This window comes from Bidens hawaiensis, unplaced genomic scaffold, assembly GCF_021521415.1.
Source record: "Bidens hawaiensis isolate Kalapana, Puna unplaced genomic scaffold, B.hawaiensis_p1.1 tig00049870_1, whole genome shotgun sequence".
NCBI lineage: Eukaryota > Viridiplantae > Streptophyta > Magnoliopsida > Asterales > Asteraceae > Bidens > Bidens hawaiensis.
Window position 1 is genome coordinate 27,079 of NW_027506126.1, and position 25,433 is coordinate 52,511.

At 35.4% G+C, this 25,433-nt stretch overlaps 2 protein-coding genes, 1 long non-coding RNA gene and 1 pseudogene across 3 annotated transcripts; 3 read left to right on the forward strand and 1 right to left on the reverse strand.

Moving 5' to 3' along the window:
* Positions 1–2,581: 2,581 nt before the first annotated feature.
* On the forward strand, positions 2,582–14,053 carry LOC143616791 (uncharacterized). The gene is made up of 7 exons (XM_077089520.1): positions 2,582–2,798; positions 12,907–13,066; positions 13,260–13,330; positions 13,419–13,496; positions 13,573–13,660; positions 13,781–13,836; positions 13,909–14,053. The coding sequence occupies exons 1-7, from the start codon at positions 2,582–2,584 to the stop codon at positions 13,980–13,982; spliced, it is 744 nt and encodes a 247-aa protein (XP_076945635.1). The 3' UTR covers positions 13,983–14,053.
* Positions 14,054–15,834: 1,781 nt separating this feature from the next.
* Positions 15,835–16,534, forward strand: LOC143616789 (uncharacterized). The gene is made up of 3 exons (XR_013150722.1): positions 15,835–15,914; positions 16,289–16,330; positions 16,431–16,534. It is a non-coding gene; the product is annotated as an uncharacterized LOC143616789 (long non-coding RNA).
* On the forward strand, positions 16,534–17,712 carry LOC143616792 (uncharacterized). Its single transcript, XM_077089521.1, has 7 exons — positions 16,534–16,567; positions 16,622–16,692; positions 16,779–16,817; positions 16,902–17,006; positions 17,080–17,167; positions 17,259–17,305; positions 17,464–17,712. The coding sequence occupies exons 1-7, from the start codon at positions 16,534–16,536 to the stop codon at positions 17,539–17,541; spliced, it is 462 nt and encodes a 153-aa protein (XP_076945636.1). The 3' UTR covers positions 17,542–17,712.
* A 2,258-nt stretch (positions 17,713–19,970) lies between these two features.
* LOC143616798 (phenylalanine--tRNA ligase, chloroplastic/mitochondrial-like) lies at positions 19,971–23,433 on the reverse strand (annotated as a pseudogene).
* Positions 23,434–25,433: the final 2,000 nt, after the last annotated feature.

Genomic DNA, 25,433 nt, shown 5'->3' on the forward strand with positions numbered 1-25,433 from the left:
ACTTGAGGCATGTGGGCGGAAAGGGGCCACAGTGGTTGATTGAGCGTGGGAAATGGATGCACGCAGCACATACAGTCAAGGCTTCACTGTAGCTTAGCATAATTACATCATTTACATACATACATACTTATTTCATGATTACAAGTGTTAACTTGTGAATACTCATTACTGTTTTCTCGAAACTCGTGAAACTCACAAATTCTAGTAGTTGACCTGTTTTAAACTGCTTTTCAGGTGTACCTAAATCGGAATGATTTGGTTATCTGTTACTTCCCCAAGATGTGTGGTTGATGCTATGTGAATAGAAGCAAGGGCGTTAGTAGTAAGACCGTATAGTTAACGAACTAGTTTTGTTTGCATCGCCTAGTCTGTAAAACAATGATAGAACAATGAATTGTAATATATTGTAAATTAGTTTGTAATGTTTCTTTATAAACAATGTGTTGATACCAGAGGTGTCTGTTACATTCCCGTTTTACGCTTCCGCATTGTGCTAGTCGGGGTGTGACATAAGTTGGTATCAGAGCCATTGGTTATAAAGGATTAGGTTATCCCTTAGGGTACCTAAATATAACCGTAGGCTCGATTAACTCTGGGAAATATTTAAATAGAAAATTTATATTATATACTGATGGATGTCGGGATGAACTTGTTGGGCAAGTGAGTTATTGTGGTCCGGAACATAATAACAGACTTGCTTGTACGAGGGAATTCGGGGAGAAGTCGCTGAACGTGTGGTTAGGTAAAAGTGGCAACATATGTGTATAAAAGGTGATGTGAAAGTATATATATATATGTAATACTCATACGTGCTTATTTGGAACAAGGTGTATGAATACGTGTACGTACGATACTGTTGCTGACGGTAAATTTTACTATGAATATTATATTCATTTATATTCAATATTGATTTAAATAATAATAATAATTAAAATTTTAATTAAACTAATATTATATTCTAATATAATTAATAATAAATTTGGTTTAATTAATTAATCTTCTCGACAATAGTTAGCGATAGCAAAGATATTATTCTTATAACTAACATTTGTGCAGAGTCATGTCAAGGAATAACGACTACGTACCGGAAGAAGAACCGGTAATCTCGGTTGAGGAAGATCCAGAGAAAGAATCAGATGAGGATCCAGAGGAAGAGGATCCAGAAAAGGAGGACCCAGAAGAGGAACCGGAGGAGGAGGAGGAAGAGGTGGAAGAAGTTATTTGTAGAGAGCTACCCAGGAATGTGCCTGATCTGTCCGGCTACAGATGCGATAGCTATCCACCCAGGTCACCACGCAGGGATCAAAACGAAGTTAACAGTCAGTATCGTTCACCTGCTAGAGTAGCCCGATCACCCACTCCACCTATACACCTGTCGCCGACGACTTCAGCTACTGCGCGAGTCCGACAGACTGCTCGTATTGGGGTAACCCCGATTGACCCTACCTCGATTCCATTCAAATCTACCCACGACCGGGGAGGACCTTCACGCCCTAGGGCAGATACTTCATCTTCCCGTTCATTGAGTATACCTACTCCTCGCCCTGACCTACTAAACACAGGAAACAACTCTTGGATGGCTGTCCTGACTGACCGTGTGATAGACCACTCGATAACCATAGCTAACATTAACCAGGAAAGGAGGGACGTGACCCAGTACTTATCGACGTTACATCAGATAGTACTGAACTTGCAGCAGTCAGATGCCTACCACCGTTGGTGTTTGGATAGGGTGACAGTTCGGCTGTGGAACTGTTACTGGATTATTACGGTGTTGTTATTTTTATGTTTGTGGTTAGCCTATCGTTTGTACGGATAAAGGCAGAATGTTACGGTGTGACAGTTACTCCTGTTACTCCCACACCGTTGCCAAGCCCTGAGCACTCTTTTATGACATTCAGTCGTCCTCAAGGACCTATGCAACCAATACATCCTAATTTCTATCACATGGCTCCTCACGCTCAATGGTTTCACATGATGAATCTGTTGCATTTACAACACACTCAAATGCAAGCAGATCGAGCTGCAAATGAGCTGGCACAACGAAATTTGCTTCGGCATGTTCTATCAGCTCAGCGTGATAATAAGGAACTTCGAGCCCTAGTTACTGCTCAGGGGGAGAGGTTAGACAAGCAGGAGGAGATTATTCTTCAACTAACATGCAAAGAAGATGAATTAAAGAAGTTGAAGAATAATGAAGATGATCAGGATGGTGCAGGGGGTAGGGTAGATCAGCAACCGGGCGGAAGTACTACACCGTTGGCGGGTAATAAGACTGATGCGAGTGTTAGTGGTGGGTCAGAAGCTAGTAATCTACAGATTGTTCCTTATAAAGATTACACGAGAGCCAAGCCAATAGACGTTATTCCGGCTAACATGCTTCTGTTTGTAGGAATGGTTGGGATTGTTTAGAGTATGGTGAATGCTGATGAGATCGAAGAAGGTGAATTTGTTGATCATTCTTTAACAAAAGAACAAATTGCCTTGCTTCTGGATCTAAATGATGATGAGATTAAGGAATTGGGTAAAAACGTGGATGTGGAGATGGAAGATAGTACTGATATAGGTATTCCTCACAGGAATGTACCTAATTTTGAAGAAGTGGAAATGGAAGATGACTGCTGAAGAATATCTGGAGTTCTACACAGATAATAACAATGACTCGGGTATTCCGTTCTTTACAACTGAGCATTTCAATGCGGCAGAACGTCGATTACAGGAGGAGAAAGATAAGTTAAAAGCTACTGAATCGAGCTATGTGTCCACTACAGGGAAGAAGCGGAAACGTGCTTTTGATGGTATGTTTGAGTATAACGTTGAGAAGATGAATAAGATGATCGAGACTTTCAGATATCATGACCGAGAAAATGTGAAAGTTGAGAAAGCTCGGGAATCTGCATACCAGATGAAGAAGTTCAAGCCTGCTAAAGTCGTTAAAGGTGATACGGTGGCCTGGCAGTACGATTCAGATCTTAAGGTATATATTGTTAAGTGGGAGCACGGTATTTATTATTTCAAACGCCCACACGATATTTTATCTATGACTCGATGGGATTTACGAACCCTAGCTAATCGCCCGTTTGTTAATCGTGGAGACGATAAATAGGCTAGCTGGTTCTACTGGCAGTTATTGCATGAAACCCGCTTTGGTTTCAAATTCTTCCAGCCTCAAGTGCCGACTCACAAATATATTGATGAGATAGATACACACACGGGATGGAGGAAGTTAATTATAAAAGTGAAGCCGCCGAAGACTTTGAAGAGGGTTCCGATGAAGATATTCCCTCAGAGTTTCTTCACATCATTTAATTATTGGTATTATGATAATCGTACAAGTGAAGCGGTTATTGTTTATGGCCAGGGTTCAAGCACGAAGACGTTACGTGTAATTGATCTGATGTGGCTGGTCAATCTATCTGAGTCTGACAACGACGCGTTATTCACAAGTCAGATCAGATTCGCTAATGTAAAGGATTATGATCTTGCAATGCAGTTTCATAGGGTTGTTCGTGTCTGCTACGCATACAAGATTCATGTAAGGCCCCGAACCCGGTAACCTTACTTTAGCGTCGGATTTACTCATAAACACAGTTCTTACAAATCAGAGTTCATTAAAACTTTCGCGGAAACGTTTACTTGAAGCATTCGTTACAAAACATTCAATCTCTTCTTTGATACTATAAAACAAATCATTATATTTAAAACATCCTTTCTTCCATCTTAAGATGTCAGCCGTTCAATCCATGCCATGTGCCATCCTCATGCTAGTTCTTTGGTCTGATCACCTGCGTGCATACTAAAAGTCAGCTACGCTGAGTGAGTTCTAGTTAATCAAGCAACTTATCATACAACCACTACATGCATCATATACGTATCCGAAGACACGTAGTCCACTATCTAACCTGCTTACCTTACCACTTAGCCTCTTATTTACACCTACCACCTTGCCACTTTGCCACTTTAATAACGTATAACGTTATGCCACTTTGCCACTTTAATAACGTATAACGTTATGCCACTTTGCCACTTTAATGACGTAGTCACGTATAGGCTTACCCTACCACGTACTATCGTCATGCCACTAACACTTTTACTACACTCTTGTCACTTCTAACACGCTCTACCTCTACTTGTCTACAACACGCTTCGTATCATTTACATAATAAGCAAGTCACATCATAGCATTCATACACACTAATAACCACTTGGCAATCACTATCCTTGGCGATGCGTGCAATATCCGAAGATCGTTCACGCACCAACAAGTATTATATAATAGCTACCTCGTATAACATCTATAGCATACACTTACCACTTAAGGTAAGTGTATTCACACTTCACATCGAGTATGCACACAGCCCCGAAAACATAACAAGGAAATGGGGCTAGAAACTCACCTGAATCCTGTTACGCTCTCCGTTAATAGTTATTCCCTTCTTGAGCTGTGCACGGCTAACTGTATAATATTTACATATATCAATTAACTACTACTACTCATGTTGATTTCTATCTTTATATGACCCACAACGAACGGGGGTCCGGGGGCGGCGCCCCTGGCAGCGGGGTCTAGGGGCGGCAGCCCCTAGCAGGGTCCAAGGGGCAGAGCCCCTGCCTGGGGTTAAACCTTAGGCGAACTTAGCTTTAGGCGAAGTTAAACCTTATGCGAACTTAGCTTTAGGCGAAGTTGTCATCAGGCGAACTTAGCTTAGGCGAAGTTGTCATCAGGCGAACTTAGCTTTAGGCGAAGTTGTCATCAGGCGAACTTAGCTTTGCAGGCGAAGTTCATCAGGCGAACTTAGCTTGCAGGCGAAGTTCATCAGCTGCAGGTACTGTTCGCTCTTAAATCCTTCGTTTCTTAACCAAATAACTCGATTTAGGTATCCACGGAATCGTCTGACCAGCGCCTACAAACCCCAACTATCAAATCGACCTAACATCGATGTTTAAAGGGTGCGATTTAGGCATATAGGTTACGGGTTCTTTTTATCAATCGATTAACCCATCAAATCATAACCATTTTCAGTAAGTTTAGCTTTGTTGGATTCGTTTTTACCATACAAACACAGATCTATCATTTCTATACTAATCCAAACCTAAACGAACAAGTTCTCGGTATAAACATACCGTAAATGAGTCGAACTATGAACACGAGCTGGTCTTGTTGCTTTGGTTCGTCACGACGATCTAGCACCAACAAGCTCGGGTCCTCGCCTTTGGATCTTGGTTCGGGTCGTGCGTGTTTTGGGTGTGTGTAGAGATTAGGATGGATAAATGGATGGAATGGAAAGGATTGGGGTTCAAGGGGGTATTTATACTCCCTCAAGCCCATGGACCGAAGGCCCATATTTCCTTTTGGTCCATATCCAATCCCATCTAATTATCCTACTAAGTCTTCATATTATGCTGTTCCACTAACTCGTTTATTTCACCCGACAAAATAATATATTAAATATTACTTTAGAAATTTCGGGATGTTACAATTCATAGCTGCGTTGATTGGAAGACAAAAATGTTTCAACGCTAAAGTATGATAAAGAGCTTGAGACGAGGGGGAGTTTGTTGATACACGTTTTGTTCGTCTCAGTCTTTATCATGGCATTAATGTAATTAGTCTAAAGTATAGGGGTCTTAATGTAAATATGGCTAAATAGGCCATTCGCTCAATGTAACACATTCGTCACCCCGTAACGAATGTAACACATTCGTCTAATCTGTAAGCTCATTCGTTAACCCAGATTAACGAATGAGGGCTACTCGTTATATGTTAAATGTATTAACGAATGAAGAGTTCATTTGTGTGATTTAATGTAACGAATGACACATTCGTTAACTGGTATGTTAACGAATGTGGTCATCCCCTATATATATGCTGTAAATTATTCATTAATGTAAGTCTTTTGAAGTTTGTTTATCAATTCTCTCTCGTTACTCTGCCAATTCTCTCACACATCATTTGTATCGATCATAACGTATATTGACTCTAATCGTATACCTATACATTATGTATTGTTGTAATCCTAAGATCTAGATCCTGTTAATCCTAACCATGCTCTTTCAGTTTGTATAACATCCAGACTACCTTGTTTCGCTTTAGCTATCAAAGATGGCCACATCTACCGAATGATGCTGATTAATTTACAAAGTTTATTATACAAACATTTTATTATACATTCATTTATTATTTATAAACAAATCAAGTTTATCTATTCAAAAACTGGAAAAAAAAACAATACTAATAATAGTTAAGATGTTACAGTTATTTTATGCTCTTCAGACTTTGACACTTCAATTCCTTTTATATATTCAGAATAATCATATAAAAACGTGAATTTCAAGTTACTTTAATTTAAGATTCAACATGTTCGTTGATGCATAACACCATGATTGATGAAAAATATAGGAAAGTCCAGTAAATAAAAACTTAATTTACCAATAAATGAATAAATAAGTAAATATCTATTGAATTAATTTATAATAGTAATTATATGGGAAGGGTGGAATCCTTTATAAATGAAATTAACTTACTAAACGCGCAAATAACTAGAGTAGTTATTATATATAGTGTTAACATTATTATTCTAGTTAATTTGTTTGGTTCTCACATTAATTAAGGCATTATATCGTAAAACTATTGAAAGTTAAAAGGAGTAAATACGTACATCCGGTGTGCTTCGAGGATAATGAATTGAACCCGAAAACAGAATCTGGCGATTTCCATCTATGATGAGTGATCTCCCGTCATAGCTCACATTCGCCCCCTCCACCATCACGTTGCCACCACCGCCTCCATCACTGACCACCGCTAATAGTAGAATCCACCACGCTAACCACGCCATCACGTCGATCTCTCTAGAAAGTGAGCGAGGGACTATTAAGAATGGTGATGTGCGAGATATATAGAAAGAGACTAAATATCATATATGTTGCGTTGCACGGAAAACATGGTTTTTATAGGTTGGTGGGTGTTGACCATTGTTTAATTGTGAACATTAATTTTTGTAAATATATTAACATGTGAGACCAACAACAATGCCTAGCTACACGTCACATGTATGATCCTTGTTTTAGAAAGATGATGTTTTGTCTGTATCCAAAAGTATATAAGCATGTAACAAATTTGTGTCGTGTTGGGGTAACTAAACTAAATGATTTAACTACTTTAAGTTTCGGTATAGCGTGAACACTAATTTATGTAAATATATTAGTGTGTGAGACCAACAACGATACCTAGCTACACGTCACATGTACGATCCTTGGTTTGGAAAGACGATGTTTTGTCTGTATCCAAAAGTATATAAACATGCAACAAATTTGTTTCGTGTCAGGGTAACTAAACTAAATGATTTAGTATAGCGTTACGTGTGTTGTTATATCATGATTTATTGCGGATTTCTCAAATTATATACAATCAACTTCGTCTAGATGTTAATATATTGAAGTTTGATATCAAATATCTATCAAGGCCCGAATTTATGAATATTACATATGTTCATTTTGGGTTCGTGTTTGTTTGTAGCATCTTAAGTGTTTAATATACAGATTACATTATTATTTTAGCAGTATTATGGATCCTTCGGGTTAGTGGGTCATGTGCAGTCGCAGGCCTCACATGTACTAGATCGTTCTTGTACCTGGTTCGTTATTTGACTGGTTTGTTAATCTAATAGCTGTTATTATGTTTCGTCTGTATCCTTTCACATTCATATACTCATCTTGATTATATCATATAATAGCTCCATTGGGATGTATAAAGACATACATAATGTATTAGATTCAAGCATTTTCATAGATACTTTTTAGAACGCCATGTAGTTCTAGACACATGTGCAAAAATAAATTGTATGCATGTTAGATTAAGTATGAAAATAATTTATTAAGTTATTTGGTTTTTTTTAAAAGAGAAAAGTTAAAAAAGTATTTTACAATAAAAAAAAACAATTTATTTTGCTTTTTAATTGGGTTAAAAATGCTATCTTCTGAAAGCCACAAATCTTGACTTTTTAAAAAAACAATAAGTCAATAATTGTTTTCAAACTCAATCAATCCCAAACTTACCCTTAAGATTATCTTCAATGCTACGTGCATTATTTGTTTTCAAACTCAATCAATCCAAACTTACCCTTAAGGCTATCTTCAATGCTACGTGCGTTAGGCATCCTTAATTGTCACATCATCTACCACATAATATTATTACAAATCTTAAAAACTTCAATTTCATCTCCAATCTTACAAATATTATTAAATACTCTCTTTAATTTTCATCTCATCACCTACAAATTACACACAATATTTATATAAAACTTTTTATTTTTACTTTAGGACCACCTTTCACAAGAAATGAGACAAACACATGTCCGTGTGTTAAGACACTTCATTTAAGAGCAACACCCTCCAATACTACGAATATCTAAGAGCCTCCAATAAAATCTCATTTTTAGTGTGCATATAGTCAAATAATAATGATAATAGGATAAATCTTACTAATATATATATATAGGGGTGAGATCTAGAGAGAACTCCTCTTAAAGAGAGAATTAAAGAACTAATAAAAACTATTTTTAACTTTTTAAGAAAATAATTTGCAATTTTTTTTTCTTTCCTCCTTCTAATAAGATGATATTGTTCTTAAAAAAAACCGGCGATGTAGTGCATATGTGCGCTAATGTGTATTGCATATATACGATAGTGTTTTATTGCATATAATACAACACAATTGCATTATATAATACACACTATTGAATATATGCAAATACAAACACTAATAATTGTACTCGAAACAAACCATCGCATATACGTAATACAACACTAATGCACATATACACTATATTGTTTTTTTTTTGGTATTTTTGTATATAATATAACACTATTGCACTAATACAATACAAAAAATTGCATATATGCTATTCAATATTATTGCACATATCAAAATACACACTAGTGCACACATGCAATAAAAAAAAGTCGATGTATTGCATATATGCACTACAACGAGTTTTATTTATTTATTTTTATTTTGTTTATATTTTTTGAGTAAATGGTAACATAATATAAGAATAATGGCAAAAACAAAAATTAAAACATATTTTTTTTAATTAAATGAAAAATATTTTTTATTAGTTCTTTAGTTCTCTCTTTAAGAAGGAGTTATCTCTTGATCCTCTCCCATATATATATATATATATATATATATAGGGGATGGTACAAATAAGAACCATGATTTTCTAGAAAACCATCAAAATAAATCTTAACTATTGATCTATGTAATCATTGGTTGCTATTCTTATGGCATTATGGTAAATCATTTACAATTAAAAGATACTTTAACAATGCTTTAGAGGCAAATCTGAAACAAAAAAAATACTAATTTCTACATTCACTCTTCTCTTTCCTACTTCTCTCTCCTAAATTACAATGAAAAATTTTCAACGTCCATTTTATTTTTTTTTATGTTCAATCAAAATCAATAATTTGAAGTGGAAAAAAGTAGATCAGATCTTTTGAAACATACATAACAAATTTAAAAGAAACCACTAAATACATATATGAATTGTCAAATTTCAACTCAAATACATATATGTAACAACAAACAATAAAAATTGCATAGTATACATTAACAACTAAATCAAATAATAGCATCTATTTACATATATGTAATATTGTGTGTTCATATATGTATTAAAAAAAAAGAAAATAAACTAAGATTTTCACTAAAAAAAGGCACATACCAATATGCTGCATATGTGTAAGATACAATACATGTTTATGTATGCTATGATACATATGTGGAATTCAACAGGTACATATATGTATCTCGACACTAACTGCATTTTGTCTCTGGAGTATACACATATGTATTAATGGACTAAGTAGCACGGGAACGGGTACGGGACTAGGATACGGGGGCGTTACGGGTATGAGAAACGGCAAAAATAAAAAATCCAAGATACGGGTACAGCTAGGGTACGACAAAAAAAATATAAAAAAAATTACAAATATATTAAACAAAGCTTAAAATAGATTTATACTAATATAAAGTACAAACTACAAAAAAAACTATATCAACCATAGGTAATTAATTATCAATAAAAAATAAATAAATGTATAATTTTTATCTATATATATAGTCAATTTTAAACATTTTAGCTATAAAATTATAAGTCGAGGACCAAATGTAAACTAGTCTAAATAGAGAGGGTTAAATTTTAAAATGCATAACCTAATTTAACATTTTATGTAAAAGTTAACAAGTTTTAAGGGCTAAATATAAGCAAGTGAAAATCAAGGGTTAATACTAATACTAAATTTATTTAACCCCAAAAGAAACTAACCCACAGGCAGCCGCCTAATTTCTTCTTCCTTCTTCTTCATTGGTTTTCTGGCGCCGGAAATATTCACCGGAATATACTATATTGGCCGCTCCGTCATGCTATTGGCTACAGAAACGTCTCGGAATCGTTTGTTGACCGTCCCCATTTAACGGGTTCGTTTAGGAAACGTTTCCGACGCATTTCCGTCCCCACGCCGTCCCCGGGACCGGTACTCTAACCTCCATGCCGTCCCCGTGCATCAGAGTTAATGGATAATAACCAACAGAAAGGATAAATGCAAAATTGAATATAATATCATGAATATGAAGACTCAGCATAATCAACTTGAATAATAATTGAAGTAAGACCCTAAATAAAAACTATATTAACGAATGAATGTTACGTACAGTGTAACCCGGAAAAAAATTACACAATTAAAAGTATAATGTATAGCGCCGTTGTTGAACCAGCACCAACCAAACTCCAATTCGTTTTCCGGCGAAGGACATCCCATAGATTTATCCCTTTCAAGCATATCGCAGATTGTTGCGGCGGTAGGAGACAATCCAACTCAATCGTGTGACGGATATGGGTGGTTCGCAGTGGCGGCGGCTTGGGTTCCGCCACCAAGTCATCAATCACAGGCGGTTGGGCTCATGCCCTTCGAAGATCTCCGAAGTGATGTGTTCTACAGGGCAGATTTGTATAAGAGACTCATGCCAATCGTGGGTATTAGATTTCTTGTTGGTTTCATAGTTTGTGTAATGTTTTTGGTGTAAAACAACTATTTACTAAAGAAAGTCTTAACATTCCCAAAATTATAGGATGCACGTATACATATTGAATAGAAATTACTAAAGAGCCCTTTTCAGCCATCCAAACACCCTTTAATCACCGTAATCATCTATGCTTTCATCCTTCTACACCATGATCAAGCTATTCAAGATGAAGATGTAAGGCTAAAGCTTCTGTGACCATCTCCGGACGTAGGGTGGTGTTGTATTTTGTATTGTCAATGTTTTGAACCTTAGCTTTTGATTTGGATTTGGTTAATCATTCAGTTAGTTTAATCTTTACATTTGTTTGCGTTGATTAAACAATTTTTCGTAATTGAATGTTTGAGATTTTGTCAGTTAATTGATTTGAGGTCATCAACATTTAGGATTGAATTCTTATCGTCATTGACCCATTTATCGTTAACCATAGAATTGATTTCATTTATCAAAACCTAAAACTGGTAATTAATTAGATTATTATTCAGCTGTGCTAGTTGTTCGGATTAAGTTATAATAATCTGCAGAGCCAAATATTTAGTCTTTTGATTATTTATCTAAACCAAGAGATTTCCAAATAGGTTTAATTACTTGTACAACCCGCTTCACAACCTAAAACCTGGTGATTGATAATTTCTCAGAATTGTTTACAAATCAAAATTGTTTGTTTGTTTCAAAGTATCTAAATCAAAACCATTCTCAGAAGTTTGCTTGACAGTGTATGCCCGCCTAGTGTAGTATTTAGTAAGTTATGAATTTGACTAGCACTTTCCATTAATTTTTGTGAATTTGACACCTTACTTGTCCTTGCTAACGAAGATATTTTACAAATGTTTTTGATTGACCTTTCGACATTCATCATCAAAAAGTTATTTTAAAACCCATAATAATCTTATTATTATTATTATTATTATGTTGTTTATAAACTAGTATTATTTTAATAATGGCACCACAAACAAGCCCTTGATTGGTGAGAAAAGAAGGTTAGGTGGCCAGGGCTTCTGCTTTGCTTTTCAAATTTCAAAGTTTATATCCGTTGAGACCATCTGCCTGCCATTGTTGAACCAGACAACAACAATCAATGGGAAGGTTTCCGGCCAAAATCGACTACGAAAACATCCGAAACGCTCGCATATCCGAAAACCAGGTTACAATACACTCTACCCTCTCTTTTCTTTTATCAACTAAAATCGGTCCAAATCGCAGGCTTCCTTAGGGCTGCAAAAGACCACTCGTGTGAAATCACCCAAGAGGAAGTATGTTAAGGCGGCTAGAAACTACTAAACCCTACCTCTCCGGCTGGCTTGATTCCATCTCTCCAACTTCCTCTAATCAAGTCCCCAACTGGTTTACCCTCTTTTTCCCTTCGTTCAAATTATTTGGGCTAAAACCGAAAGACTTTTTTAGAAATTGTTCGGTTTTCAGCTTTGGTTAGGTTCGGTTTTTGACATTTGGGCTTGAAATTTTTAGGGAAAAAAATTGGCAAAAAATAATAATGAATTTAGGCCTAAAGTTTGTTTTTTTGTTAATGTATACTTTATTTTAATATATTTGGGCTAAAATGTTTGGATTAAACTATGTGTTATATTATGATAAAAACGAAAATCTATAAATTCATTTCGTTTTTAATTACAGACAAGACTGAATCCGAACCGAAACTTCAGTTTTAAAAAAAACATAAAGCCATGCCGTCAGTTTATGCTTTGGTTTGGTTATGTATGATTGGTTTTTTCGGTTTCATGCACACCCCTAGTTCAAATACAAATTAGGTCTTGTATTTGTGCCCAAGATATCGGAAAATTTCTGTAATATTACTAATTTGGAAGGTAAAGATGGTGAAGAGAAGGAGAGGAGGCCAGCCAATGCTCCGTATGTGGATGTGAGACGGTGTCATTCTCCAGATGTTTCGTCTGAACGACGGTGCATGAGCAAAGGAAGGGGGAGCATTTATGATCCTGTGTTTGGAATTTGCTGCCATTTTTGCAGGTCTATTTATAACAACTTCATTCATGTGTGTTGCATATGTTGTTTGCATTATTTTAACTATCTATTTAGCATAGTTTCTCACATTCTTTAATCTTTATGCGTATCAGTTGTTGGTTCATATACTAATTAGTTTCAATTCACAATGAATATTATTATGTTTATTATTCAACTTCAAAACTTTTGACTTTTATAGGCAAAAGAAATTGTGTGGTGAAGAAGACTGTAAAAGGTGCAATGACCTTGATGTTGATCAACCATGCCTAGGTTAGTGCATATGCTACAATCTCCTTTTTTCATATGAACTTCATTATTTGTGAATGCAATCTCACTCACATTATTTAAACTCACTCAGGTAAGACCGATTGCTCAGTGTGTCACTCTAGCAATGGGGTACTTTGTAGAGCTTGCCTTAAGGTTAGGTATGGTGAAGGTAAGTTTAAAAAATCAAGTTAGCTCAGTAGTCATTTTGATGAAAGTTTGAGATGATTAGATAATTGTTGTGGCAGAAATGGAAGAAGTGAGAAACAACAAGCAATGGAAGTGCCCTCACTGCATAGAAGATGAAGGATCCAAACCTTACTGGGTATGTAACAGGTACAAACGTCACCACATTATAACGTTTTAAATGTTACTTCCATATGGTATCAAACTATCAATTTCAGTCGGGTATATGTTATTCTTACTTGATGCTTCTTATTGTTATCATCATCATAGCTACTTGTGCTTGAAGAAGCGAAAGATAGCGCCGACTGGGATTGCCATATTCAGAGGTTTGACATGTTTTTCTATATAGTAATGGTCATTATGCGTCATATTGTAATAAATTTGTTTGTGTAATGTAGCTCGGGAGATGGGTTATGACTCAATCGCACATCTTATGATGGATGAACTTCAACGACGAGGAGTGAAAATATGATGTTGAGGTCTAGGATGATGTATTATCCCAAGTTTAGGATGGTGTTGAGATTTAGGACTCCTCACTATGTATTTGGGTGGTTATTGTTCTTTTGCTTGTTATTGTTAGTTAACGATTTAAAACTGTTAACCGCTTTGGTAGTTTGTCTAACATGTGTTGTTCTCTATTCTCTGATATGAATCACTCAATCGAACCACCTTTTGAGTCTCAAGTATAGGATGATCATTACTTTGTTATCAAAGAAAACATTATAATTACATTTACTTTTTTTTTTTCACGCTTTGGCATTTTAATGTCTATTTAAAAAAAATGCTCATACAAATACAAGAATTAGTATAGGATGATCATTACTTTGTTATCAAAGAAAACATTATAACTTGATAAAAATGTATGTATTGATCGCTAAAACTAGCTTACTTTTCAAACCGGTAAATTCTCGTTGGTCATCTTCAACCCCTAAGACCCACCCTTTGTCCACAGCATTCATATTCATGGCGGCCCTTCAATGCCTGCTTTCTCAAGCTCGCCGCCACTCTCCAATCTCTTGTTATTATTCTTTTCTTCGTCATCCCCATGGCTGCTGCTTCAGAGATCACTCTGTTCTTCACCCCCAAACGACCCACCCCAATCCGTACCCGTTCAACCCGTTTGTATCCAAATAGGGTGGCACCGTTGTTCATGATCTTAAGGAAGGTCAAATCTTTATTAACACCCTCATGTTGTAACTCGCATTGCTGTCGCTGACATGAGATGTTAAGATTAGATATTTTAGCCATTAGAGATTGATCTTATGCTCTATAGTTATAGTGTTTGCATCTATCAAGATTATACAATTGAACGTTGTTTCGGTTTTTAGATTAGACTTAATAAAATTGCGTCACTTTCTTGGTTTTGGTTATCTGAAATCGGCAACATTGTTGTTTATCTTTGTAGCAAGTTTTAGGCTTTCGGTCCTAGTTTACTTTTATATGCCCATTAGTAATCATTTCTTGAGTTTAGTCAATTGCTAACTTAATGCTGTTTCACAAGTTTTCAATATTTTGGACATTTGATCAACAGTCACATTTTTATCAAGTTATATCAAGTAATCATTTTTATATCAAGGTATGCCATATATTTTGGACATTTGATGAATACTCACATTTTTATGCCAAGTCACCTGTTGTGTTTTGTTGGGACGGTGGAATATCAAGGTGTTTTCTTGCTAATTTTTTCTATTATTGTTTAAAATCTTGATTAAGACCCTGTTGATGACGTATTAAGATTAGAGATTGATCTTATGTTGCATATTGTTTGCATCTGTCATGATTTACGATTTAACATTGTTTTGGTTTTTAGATCAGACCTAAAAAATGCATCACTTTCTTGTATTTGGTTATCTGAACTTAACAACATTGTTCCTTATCTTTATAGCAAGCACACATTTTAATATTGTTTACTTTTATGCCCATTAGTAATCACTTTTTGAAATTAGTTGATTACTAGCTTTATGTTGTGTGATTGTCTCACAAGTTTTCTATACTTTGTTTCTGTTGAGAGATATTTTGGACATTTAATCAACAGTCACATTTTTATCAAGTTATGCTACGTAAAGTATTGTATCTTGTTGGAACGATGGAATATCATTTTGTAGGTGCTAGGATGCATGACTTATGATTGATTTTTGGTACATATAATCTATGTAATTATAAATGAAGACTTTAACTCATCTTCTGTATGCATGACTTATGTTTCATCTATATGTTTTCATATGCCATAGCATAAGAATTTCGGCATATATATTTTGTTAGTGAATTTGATCTAATTTTCTTTTACTGTAGTTTTTGATTTGTTGTCTTTTTATTTATCTTTCAGGCTAATGCCAAGCGTAATTTTGATGAGACCTTGGAAGCACATGTAAAATTAGCTGTTGATCTGCGTCGTACTGATCTGGTATGTTACTTTCTTTCTAACTCGTTATTGGTACCATGGATTATGTCTGGCTTAAACACAGATGTCTGGCTCATGTCACTTTTTGAATCTGATAATATGTTTTTATACTATCAAATGGTTGATTTTCATCTGCAACTGATATTCTAATAGTACAAAGTACTATGTTTATGTGTTAATTGTGGACTGGACATTGATAAACTAAGATTAAAGTGATATTCTAAATGTTTCACATTTTTTTTGAAAATATTTTCCATTGAGAATAGTCACCTTGCTTTGTCATATTGAATCTTCCTGGTTAATATTTTCTTGTCAACTACATGATTGACTATTTTGACTTGGGTTATCTTATGTTGTTACTTTGTTCAAACGTGCAGAAACTTACTGGCTCACTATCTCTTCCACATGGCAGTGGAAAGGTACTATCTGTACTTGATTATGATCTATGATTTCAATATTGGTACATATTTGATATTGCTTTTGTAATTAGTTTACCTAATGGTAGTTTGTGTTTTGCAGGCTCTTCGGGTGGCTGTGTTTGCTGAAGGAACAGCTGCTGACGAGGCTAGAGCTGCAGGGGCTGATTTGGTTGGTGGTGAGGACCTTATTGAAGGAATTAAAAATGTCTCATGCTATAATGCTTTTAAAAATATTTTGTTAGGAACTGTTTTTACTACGGGATCTTTATATCTTAATTCAACCTTTTGCAGGCAGTATTAACATAAAGGACATTGACAAGTGCATTGCAATGCCTCAACTTATGCCACGAATAGGAAAAGAGGTCTGCATTTTTCATCTCAGAATATGTAATATCGCGAAACCATCGATCTAGTTTATATAATGGAATTTGTTATTCTCTTTTGGCAGATGTTGAAAAAGCTCAACCGTTTAACACCAAACGCAAGAGTGAGTCATAACTTCATTGTTTCTTCTTCTTCTTTAAAGCTACTTACATGCCATGCTTATGCGTCGTTTTATTCTCTTGTACAGGATGGCTCCGTAACCACTGATATTTCAAGGGCAGTGAAAGAAGCAAAGAAAAACATCACATTTAAGAAAGACAAGTCAGCAATTGTTCATGTTGGTCTCGGGAAGGTAATCAGTTCTCTTTTAAGGTTTGTGTTACATCACTTACATGTGATTCGTCTTGCATAATTATTTGAAACAGGTCAGTTTTACAGAAGAGGCTTTATGTGAAAATGTGGGAGCCTTTGTTAATGCTCTTTTGCTTGCCAAGCCTGCAGGATTAAAGAAAAGTAAATAGCTTTTATATCATGAGTGAAAACCAGACTAAATATCTACTATTTGGCACTTAATGACAATGGGCTTTTTTTTGTTGTTGTGTAGGTTCTAAGTATGCTGGATACGTGACCACCTTCCATATCTGCAGCACGGTAACCTCCTTGCTACCTTTATTACAATACCGTAATATTATGTTGAACTTATTAAAATTACAGAATTGTAACAAAGTAATTATTATCGTTACGTTTTTTTGTCAACCGTAATTTGATGGGCAACTTTGAAACTAACTTAAACGATTGGTGTGATGCAGATGGGCCCATCTTTCCCAGTTTCGATTCAATCATTATCTATAGCAGCTGATTGTTACACCAAATTGCAAATGAGATGACTTCAAGTTTAATGTTGTATTTCCAGGCACGGTTTTTGTTTTATTTTTACGCGATCGCATCTTGGTTGGTTGATTTCTGTTACACACAAGCTGCTGGTGTATACATCCTGCATAATTATGGCATGGTTGTAGTAGATGCTGTTTATTTAATTCAAGTACTCATTTCTCATGACAGACTAATAAGTTTTGTTTCAAAAAGTAGTACCTTACTTTTATTATGTGTCAGCTAAACAAAAAACATGTATAACTGATGTTTCTTTTACATAAAGTAAAAGCCAGTTTGACCCTATGAATTAAGAATAGTTTAAGAATATATAATTACTGTTATTTAGTGGTAAAGAGTACAATTTCAAGTGCAAAGTGAAAACATGATAGGTTATTATTGAAAAATGGACATTCATGTTAAGTGAAACGTTCCTTTTATTTTGAGCTTTAACACTGCGTTGAACTTTGAACATAATTTGAGGGTGTTTGAGATTGCTTATTTTTACCAACTTATAACTTATTAACTTTTGTTTGGGATTGCTTGTATTGTGAGAGGAAAAGTTTAATAAGTTACAATTTTATAACTTATTAACTTAATGAAAAATTATAAGGAGGTAAAATAAGGAATCCCAAACACCCCCTTTGTATAGTTACATTACTGTTCATTGTTATATTTCGAATGCATAAGATTTAATGATTAAAAAATATATATTAGTAACATAAATGCTTGTTTAGAAAAGATCAAAGCGTCAATGAGCTTGTGGAGTTGTGATGGAATGGTAAGGAAGAGACTTGGTGTTTCATGTGACCCAGATTCGAATCTTACTCTAACATTTAGTTTTAGCGGCACCAGGGTGATGATAGGAAAATAGGCGAGTAGGTGACGTTAACTAGTTGGATCCTTGAACCGAACGCACTTTATTTCATCGCTCTGTCATGCGTTCAGACGAGTGTTTACAGGCGTTGGCCTTAGGTGAGAGTTTTCCCCGGATCAAAAGATGAGTGAATCTCGATATGGTGAATTTAGCCCGTAGTCTGTATGGAGGTATCATTGGCCATTAAAAAAATAATAAAAAATCGAAGCTTTTAATGATTTGAATTAAAAAAAAAAAGCATAGTTTATAAAGTTGGTCATAACATGAAACATTTATTTCGGCTCTGGAACAAAATCTTGATCACACTTAATCAAATCAAACATTAAATTATTTCATGCCCAAGTACAGAATGGCCACTAGACCACTTCACTTAAACTTGATTCATTCATATGTATCACAAAACTAATATACTAGAAAACACATTAATACTCAACTTTAGAATAACCCGTACCCCGCCCATTCCGCATCACTCACACCCGCCAGACGATCGATAGGACGACGAGAACGAGCCATTATAAAACGGTGATCCTGACCTTCGAGTCGTCTCAAGGTCCGACTTGTACACGTGGAGCTTGTTGGTAATATTTTTCCTTTGGCTGTATCCTTTGGCCTTTTATTTATATAAAAAGTTACTGTATAAACAAACATTAAATTATATAAATATATATATATGAGACTTGCACCGGACGGCCACACATACATTGATATAGACAAAAATATCCCACCAAATTCTTCATCTTCCTCCTCGCATTATACATGCAATAATAAAATAAAATAAAATAAAATAAAACAAAATACCAAACTAATCGTTTAAATGGAAAATTGAAAAATGGCATATAGCTATTGAGCAACTATTATTGATCTTTAATTTATCTGTTCTATAACCCTTTTCTTGTATCCGAAAATGAGTGGGTGGTGGCAGTGTTCCTGGAATACTTGGGGTACCCGCAGCTATTTACCCGAGCCCACCTCCACCTTCCTTATTTCAAACATGTTTGGCGTCAGTTTTGTACCATGTTGGATGATGTAAACATGGTACTAACATAATCAACAAGCTACTATAAATCTTGAAAGAAGACATGTCAGTTACCCCTTGTGGTTGATTGCCGTTGTTCCTTACATGTAAGGGTGTATGAATAACACGCAAATAAATACGACCAACTCATTTTTAGACGTAATAGCTAAGGATGAAATAAAAACTCAACAGTTAAACACGCCTGGATCACTGGATGTTAGCATTTCCAGGAATCTTCAACATTCACGTATTTACTAAGAAGTTAAATAGGTTACCACTCTTAATTTAATGTTCATTGGTTATACGAATAACTTCAATTAAAATGGAGATTAGGGATGAATTATTGGTTATTTGAGATAAATTGGGCCTCAATATATAATGTGCTGTGTTTTCAACTTGGAATGCAAATTGCAAAGTGCAAAGATCATAAAAATAATAACTTTGAAGAGAACACCATAAATAACATCTTTTTGTCTGCAGAAATCAAGAATGCAAATGTATCAAGTCGACTTGAACTCAATTCTAATGATTATACTAACCAGGCAGCTCGAGCCAAATAGGCTCAAGCGAAGTACAAGCAAGTTTTTATCGAACAGTAATTTTACCAAAAGAAAATTTGCAGTTATATCATAATTATTACAAGTATAAAAACAAAGGACTAGAGTTACATATGTTGGAAATTGGAAGTAACCATGCAACTTATGAATGCCGTGTTGAATTTAACAAACAAAAATATGCTACACAAAATCATCTTAGTTCAACATTCATCTGGCTTTGCACCTGATCTCGAACATTCCACTGCATTAATATCCATCCGCCAAATCATAATGTTTATTATCAGTATGAAATGAGGATTTAAATGAAACTTGTTTGATGAAAAGATGTTAACGTACCTGTATCTCGTTTATTTCCTCGTCTGTAAGAGAACGCTCCATGGAGCGATATGTGATCCTATAACAATGGCTAGTCTTTCCTTTCTTGTTAGTGAAGTTGTCAATCAATTGGACCTGAGCATATATAAGAGTGTTATTTTATTTCATACTAAAGTGAAAAAAACCAAGTATTCTTATACAAACAATTAATCACCTCCTCGGAAAGATCACTGGCAACGCCTCTGACGATTTCACAAAGATTGTTTTCAGTGAATGAATCATTTATCTAGAAACTCATGTCTTTATAACAAGGTGGATACTGCATATAATATTATTCATCAGAATAGAATAGAAAAATAGTATGTGCATAAATGCCAACTCATACCTTTGAAAATGGCTTGAACTTTATCCCAAGTTGACCTTTAGTAAACTGCATCACAAGAATGTTTTAGGTCAATCTATCTTGGCCCATAACCTAATTGGTCAGCTGCATTTAGTAAAGTACCTGAGATGTGAACCGCTTATCGGTCGACCAAAAAAGTCTAATATCAGGAATGTCAAATAAGACCATTGCCAAACGTTCCAATCCAAGTCCAAATGCCCAAGCCACGTTATCGGTATTTCCACCCCGTTTTAATATTTCTTGTTCCATCACACCACAACCAAGAACCTCCAACCACTTTTCCTGAACCATCAATTAAAATCACATAACTTTTATTAAAATAATACATCACACCAGTTCATTAGTTAAATATCTAAAATACCCATCAGTGACAAGAGTTTTGAACTAAAACTTAATAAAAAAAAATATCTTTACCTGGAAATATATCTCGAGTTCAAAAGATGGATTTGTAAATGGAAAATAAGTGTCAACCCATCGCATTTCAACAACACCTAAACGTCACAATGAAGTGAAAGTTCACTCGGTTAGCTACTATCCATCTCAACTTAGCATATATAATATTAAGTAATGAATCAATTTCTTACCAAAAAGGTGACGTGCCAAACCCTCTAGACAAGCTTTTTGATCATTTGCACCATATGAAGCTCCATCAATGCCAGAACCATTCCAATCATTTGGACTGAACACCCTAACTCCTTCCATCTGCACACTCACATACAAGTATTATAACCCGCATAACTTTGGGGCCCTTCAGACGTATGTTATGTAGCTGATAATTGTGGTTTGACTAATCAAAATCAGAATCTAATAATCATAATCATGATCGTTTTTACTCATATTAGTTAACTGTAATATTATAGAATTATAGTTGATTCAGAAAAAGAAAATCAGATACCTGATGGAATACTGGATAATGAGTTGAATCAATGGAGTCTCTTCGATAAACGTCACCGGTAATAAGAAAATTGGTATATCCTTTCCTTAACAACCCAGCCTGATATGCACTAGTGTGACACCTCAGCACAGTGTCTGCATCAATGTAGTATGGATCATTGTAACTCCGGCTCACATGATCAGCAGGTACCAAGACATCATCAAAGTTCTGCATGCACAAAGGATTTAAAATTGTTTATCAAACGATGTAAAAATGTTTATATAAATAATAATAACAAAGCTATATCATAGACAGGCATTTCATTAAAAAAGTTTAAATGGATATCACTATTAAAGCATGACATGCCATTTAAATTGTTTTAGATGCAAAAGTATTTTCTTTTCAATCGTCAGACTGCCAACTAGAGGTGGCAATTTCTGACAGGACACAAACATAATCAGGTTTTGGGCTGTCATGTTTAACTTGTTTAATAAATGGACCGTGTTCAGACTGACCTCTTTAGAGCATTCCCGGCAGGTCCTCTATCTCCATCTCTATGATTACACCAAAAATCACAACCTTTTCTCTCTCATTTTCAATTAAATAATAATTTTTATAACTTTATTGTGACATTTTTCTCTCTCCTTGACTTATAACTACTTTCAACAAATATTAACGAATTATAGAGTATCAACAGTGTTTCTCAAAATTTACTCATGAATAGTAACATTTTCTCTCTCCTCCACTCACAACCGCTTGCAATTATTCCACACAATATAGAGAACACACTCACAAAAATATAGAGGACCTGCTGTGAATGCACTTAACCCATGTTTTACAACCCAATCAACTTGTTTGTCACCCAACCCGTTTAGATGGAAGGGCTAAATGGGTTGTGCTTGGGTTACACGATTTTAAGTGTGTGCGTATTAGAGTGGAAGTTTTGACACAAATAAAAATATGGATCGTGTTCGGGTTGAACATTTCAACCCACAACCTATCAACTTGATCACTATCAGTCGAACCGTTTAAAACATGGTGAAACTGGTCATATTCTGATTACATAATTTTAAGTGTTAGGATTGATGTGTTCAATATGGGTTTGGGTTAAACATTTCAACCCAATTGACACCCATACAGTGCCAGCTACAAAAGGCCAATTTATTTAGGTGATCACAGTGCAAAAATGTTAGTAAGGTATTTCCTATGTTGCAAGCTTAAGGGCATACCTGTTTAGTGGTAACAATAGGGGACAAATCATCAAACTTGAGAAACTGATTGTTATAGTTGGAGTCAAAATACTCATATATCGCATTCTTGAGTATCCCAAGGGGTTGATTATCTCTCCTATGAAGTTGTAATCAAGGTTTAGTAAATATTAGATCAGGGACATTATTTGTAGGTTCATCCTTAACAACATCTGCACCACAAATATACCATATCAGGACTAAGAATCAAAACACTAGCTCACAGAGTAGTTGATAATAGAAGATGTTCTATTATCAAGAGACGAAAAGGCTCGTGAAATTTCAATTAATTGTCTTTCTATTTGCCCGAAAATGGGAACCCTAATCATAAATCAACAAGTATATATATATATATATATATTAAAAAAATCAACAAAAGAAAAGGGCAATTATGTGGTAAATTAATTACACAATCAAATCAGAAAATGAAGAAGAAATACCTTGTTTAGAAATTTGAACTCCGCCGAGTGAAGAAGCTACCGTCTGTGTGGATTTGTGTCTGCGGATGAAAGGCAAAGAGACTGAAATGAAGGTGGCTTTGGATGCGTAAAGGAAGAGAGAGGGTTTGGGTTTGGATAGAAGAAGGATGTGGTGAGCAAAGGTCAGACTCAGACCAGCCATGGCTCACTGATAGACGTAGAGTTTAGGAGCTTCGGATTATCTTCATTACTCATTTTAACTCATAATTTTAAAGCAACTTTTTTTAAAGAAAATATCCTTTTTATCCTGTAACTAATACCCAACCTCCATTCCAGGGTGATGATAAAATAAAAAGGATAACCCAACTCTATTGGCTTGATTGATTACAAGGGCTATATGACCGTATACAAGAAAATGTCATGAGTTATATTGGATGATATTTAAGCGCAAATTCATTTTTATGCGTATGATATTTCAACCTCTTGGATACTTTGTTTTTGTACTTGTTATCAATGTGCAATAAAATGAGCATATATCACATTAAGTGAATTTCAGTATGTTTGGTTGTAAAACTGTATAGCTTGTTTTGCATTTATAACTTCCTCTTTTAAGTCCACATGAGTTAGACACATAGCCTTTTTCGCATCGCATTACTTTTTCGCTTCGCATGAAGCCTTTTTTGCTTCGCATCGCATGACCATGCGAAGTGAAAAAGGTTTCATGCGAAGCGAAAAAGTAATGCGAAGCGAAAAAGGCTTCATGCAAAGAGAAAAAGTAATGCGAAGCGAAAAAAGGCTTCATGCGAAGCGAAAAGACACGCTAAGCGAGAAAGGTTTCATGCTAAGCGAAAAAGTTATGCGAAGCGAAATTCCATGAAATTAATTTTTTGATGCATTTTTGTTAAAGGCCAGGATGAAAGCTGCTCAAGACCGTCAGAAGTCATATGCGGATAAGCGGAGACGACCCATTGATTTCGATGTTGGAGACCACGTGATGCTTAAAGTCTCGCCTTGGAAGGGGATTATTCGTTTTAGAAAGAGGGGAAAGTTGAGCCCAAGGTACATAGTACTGTTCAGAATCTTAGCCCGAGTAAGCGACGTGGCTTACAAGCTTGATCTACCCAATGAACTGGAAGGAATTCACTCAACCTTTCATGTTTCTCACTTGAGAAAATGTCTAGCAGATGACACATCCCACGTGCCACTGCTAGACATCGAGGTAGACGAACAGTTAAACTATGTCGAGTAGCCTATCAAGATAGTTGACCGCAAGGAAAAGCAGCTTCGTCACTAGGTTATTCCCTTAGTAAAGGTGATATGGAAGCATCGTAAAGGATCAGACGCTAATTGGGAAGTCGAAGAAGAGATGCGCAAGTTTTACCCCGATTTGTTTAACTAATAGTTAGGTTTCAGGGACGAAACCTCTTTTAAGGAGGGTAGACTTGTAACACCCAACTTTTAATACCTGGGCAAGAATAGTAAGAGTTAGGGTGATAGGCCCTTCTAATACCTGGGCAAGAATAGTAAGAGTCTAATGTAAGAGTTAGGGTGACAGGCCCTTATAATACCTGGGCAAGAATAGAGTGGCCGACTCTATGATATCGGTGCAAGAGGTCGGGTGGCAGACCCTTATAATATCTGTGCAAGAGGTCGGGTGGCAGACCCTTATAATATATGTGCAAGAATGTAAGAATAACTGTATATTTGTAAGAAAAGTGTAAGAATATTGCAAGTAATGTTTGTTCGTAAATAAATGAATGTGTAAGAATAATTATGTGTAAATAAAAGAATAAAGTAATATGAATGTAAGACGATAGGAAACAAGAACAGGACAAAGGTAAGAATGGTACCTACGGGTGCAAATGTGTAAGAATAATCCTATAACTTGTTAAACTACAACTCACTCAGCGTAGCTGACTTTTAGTATGCACACAGGTAAGTAGAATGAGGCGGGTTGCTTGAGGCGGGACACGTGGCAAATGGATGAAGACTGGCATTAGAGACGGAAGATTCACGTGTCGATTATGTTATTGTTTAAGACTTAATGTATTTTGTTAAGATAAGTACTTATGTTATGTAAAAATGTTTAATATTAAGTATTCCGTGAAAAGTTTTTAATTAACTCTGATTTTAGAACTGTGTTTATGAGTAAATCCAACACCAAAGTAGGGTTACCGGGACCGGGGCCTTACAAGTTGGTAT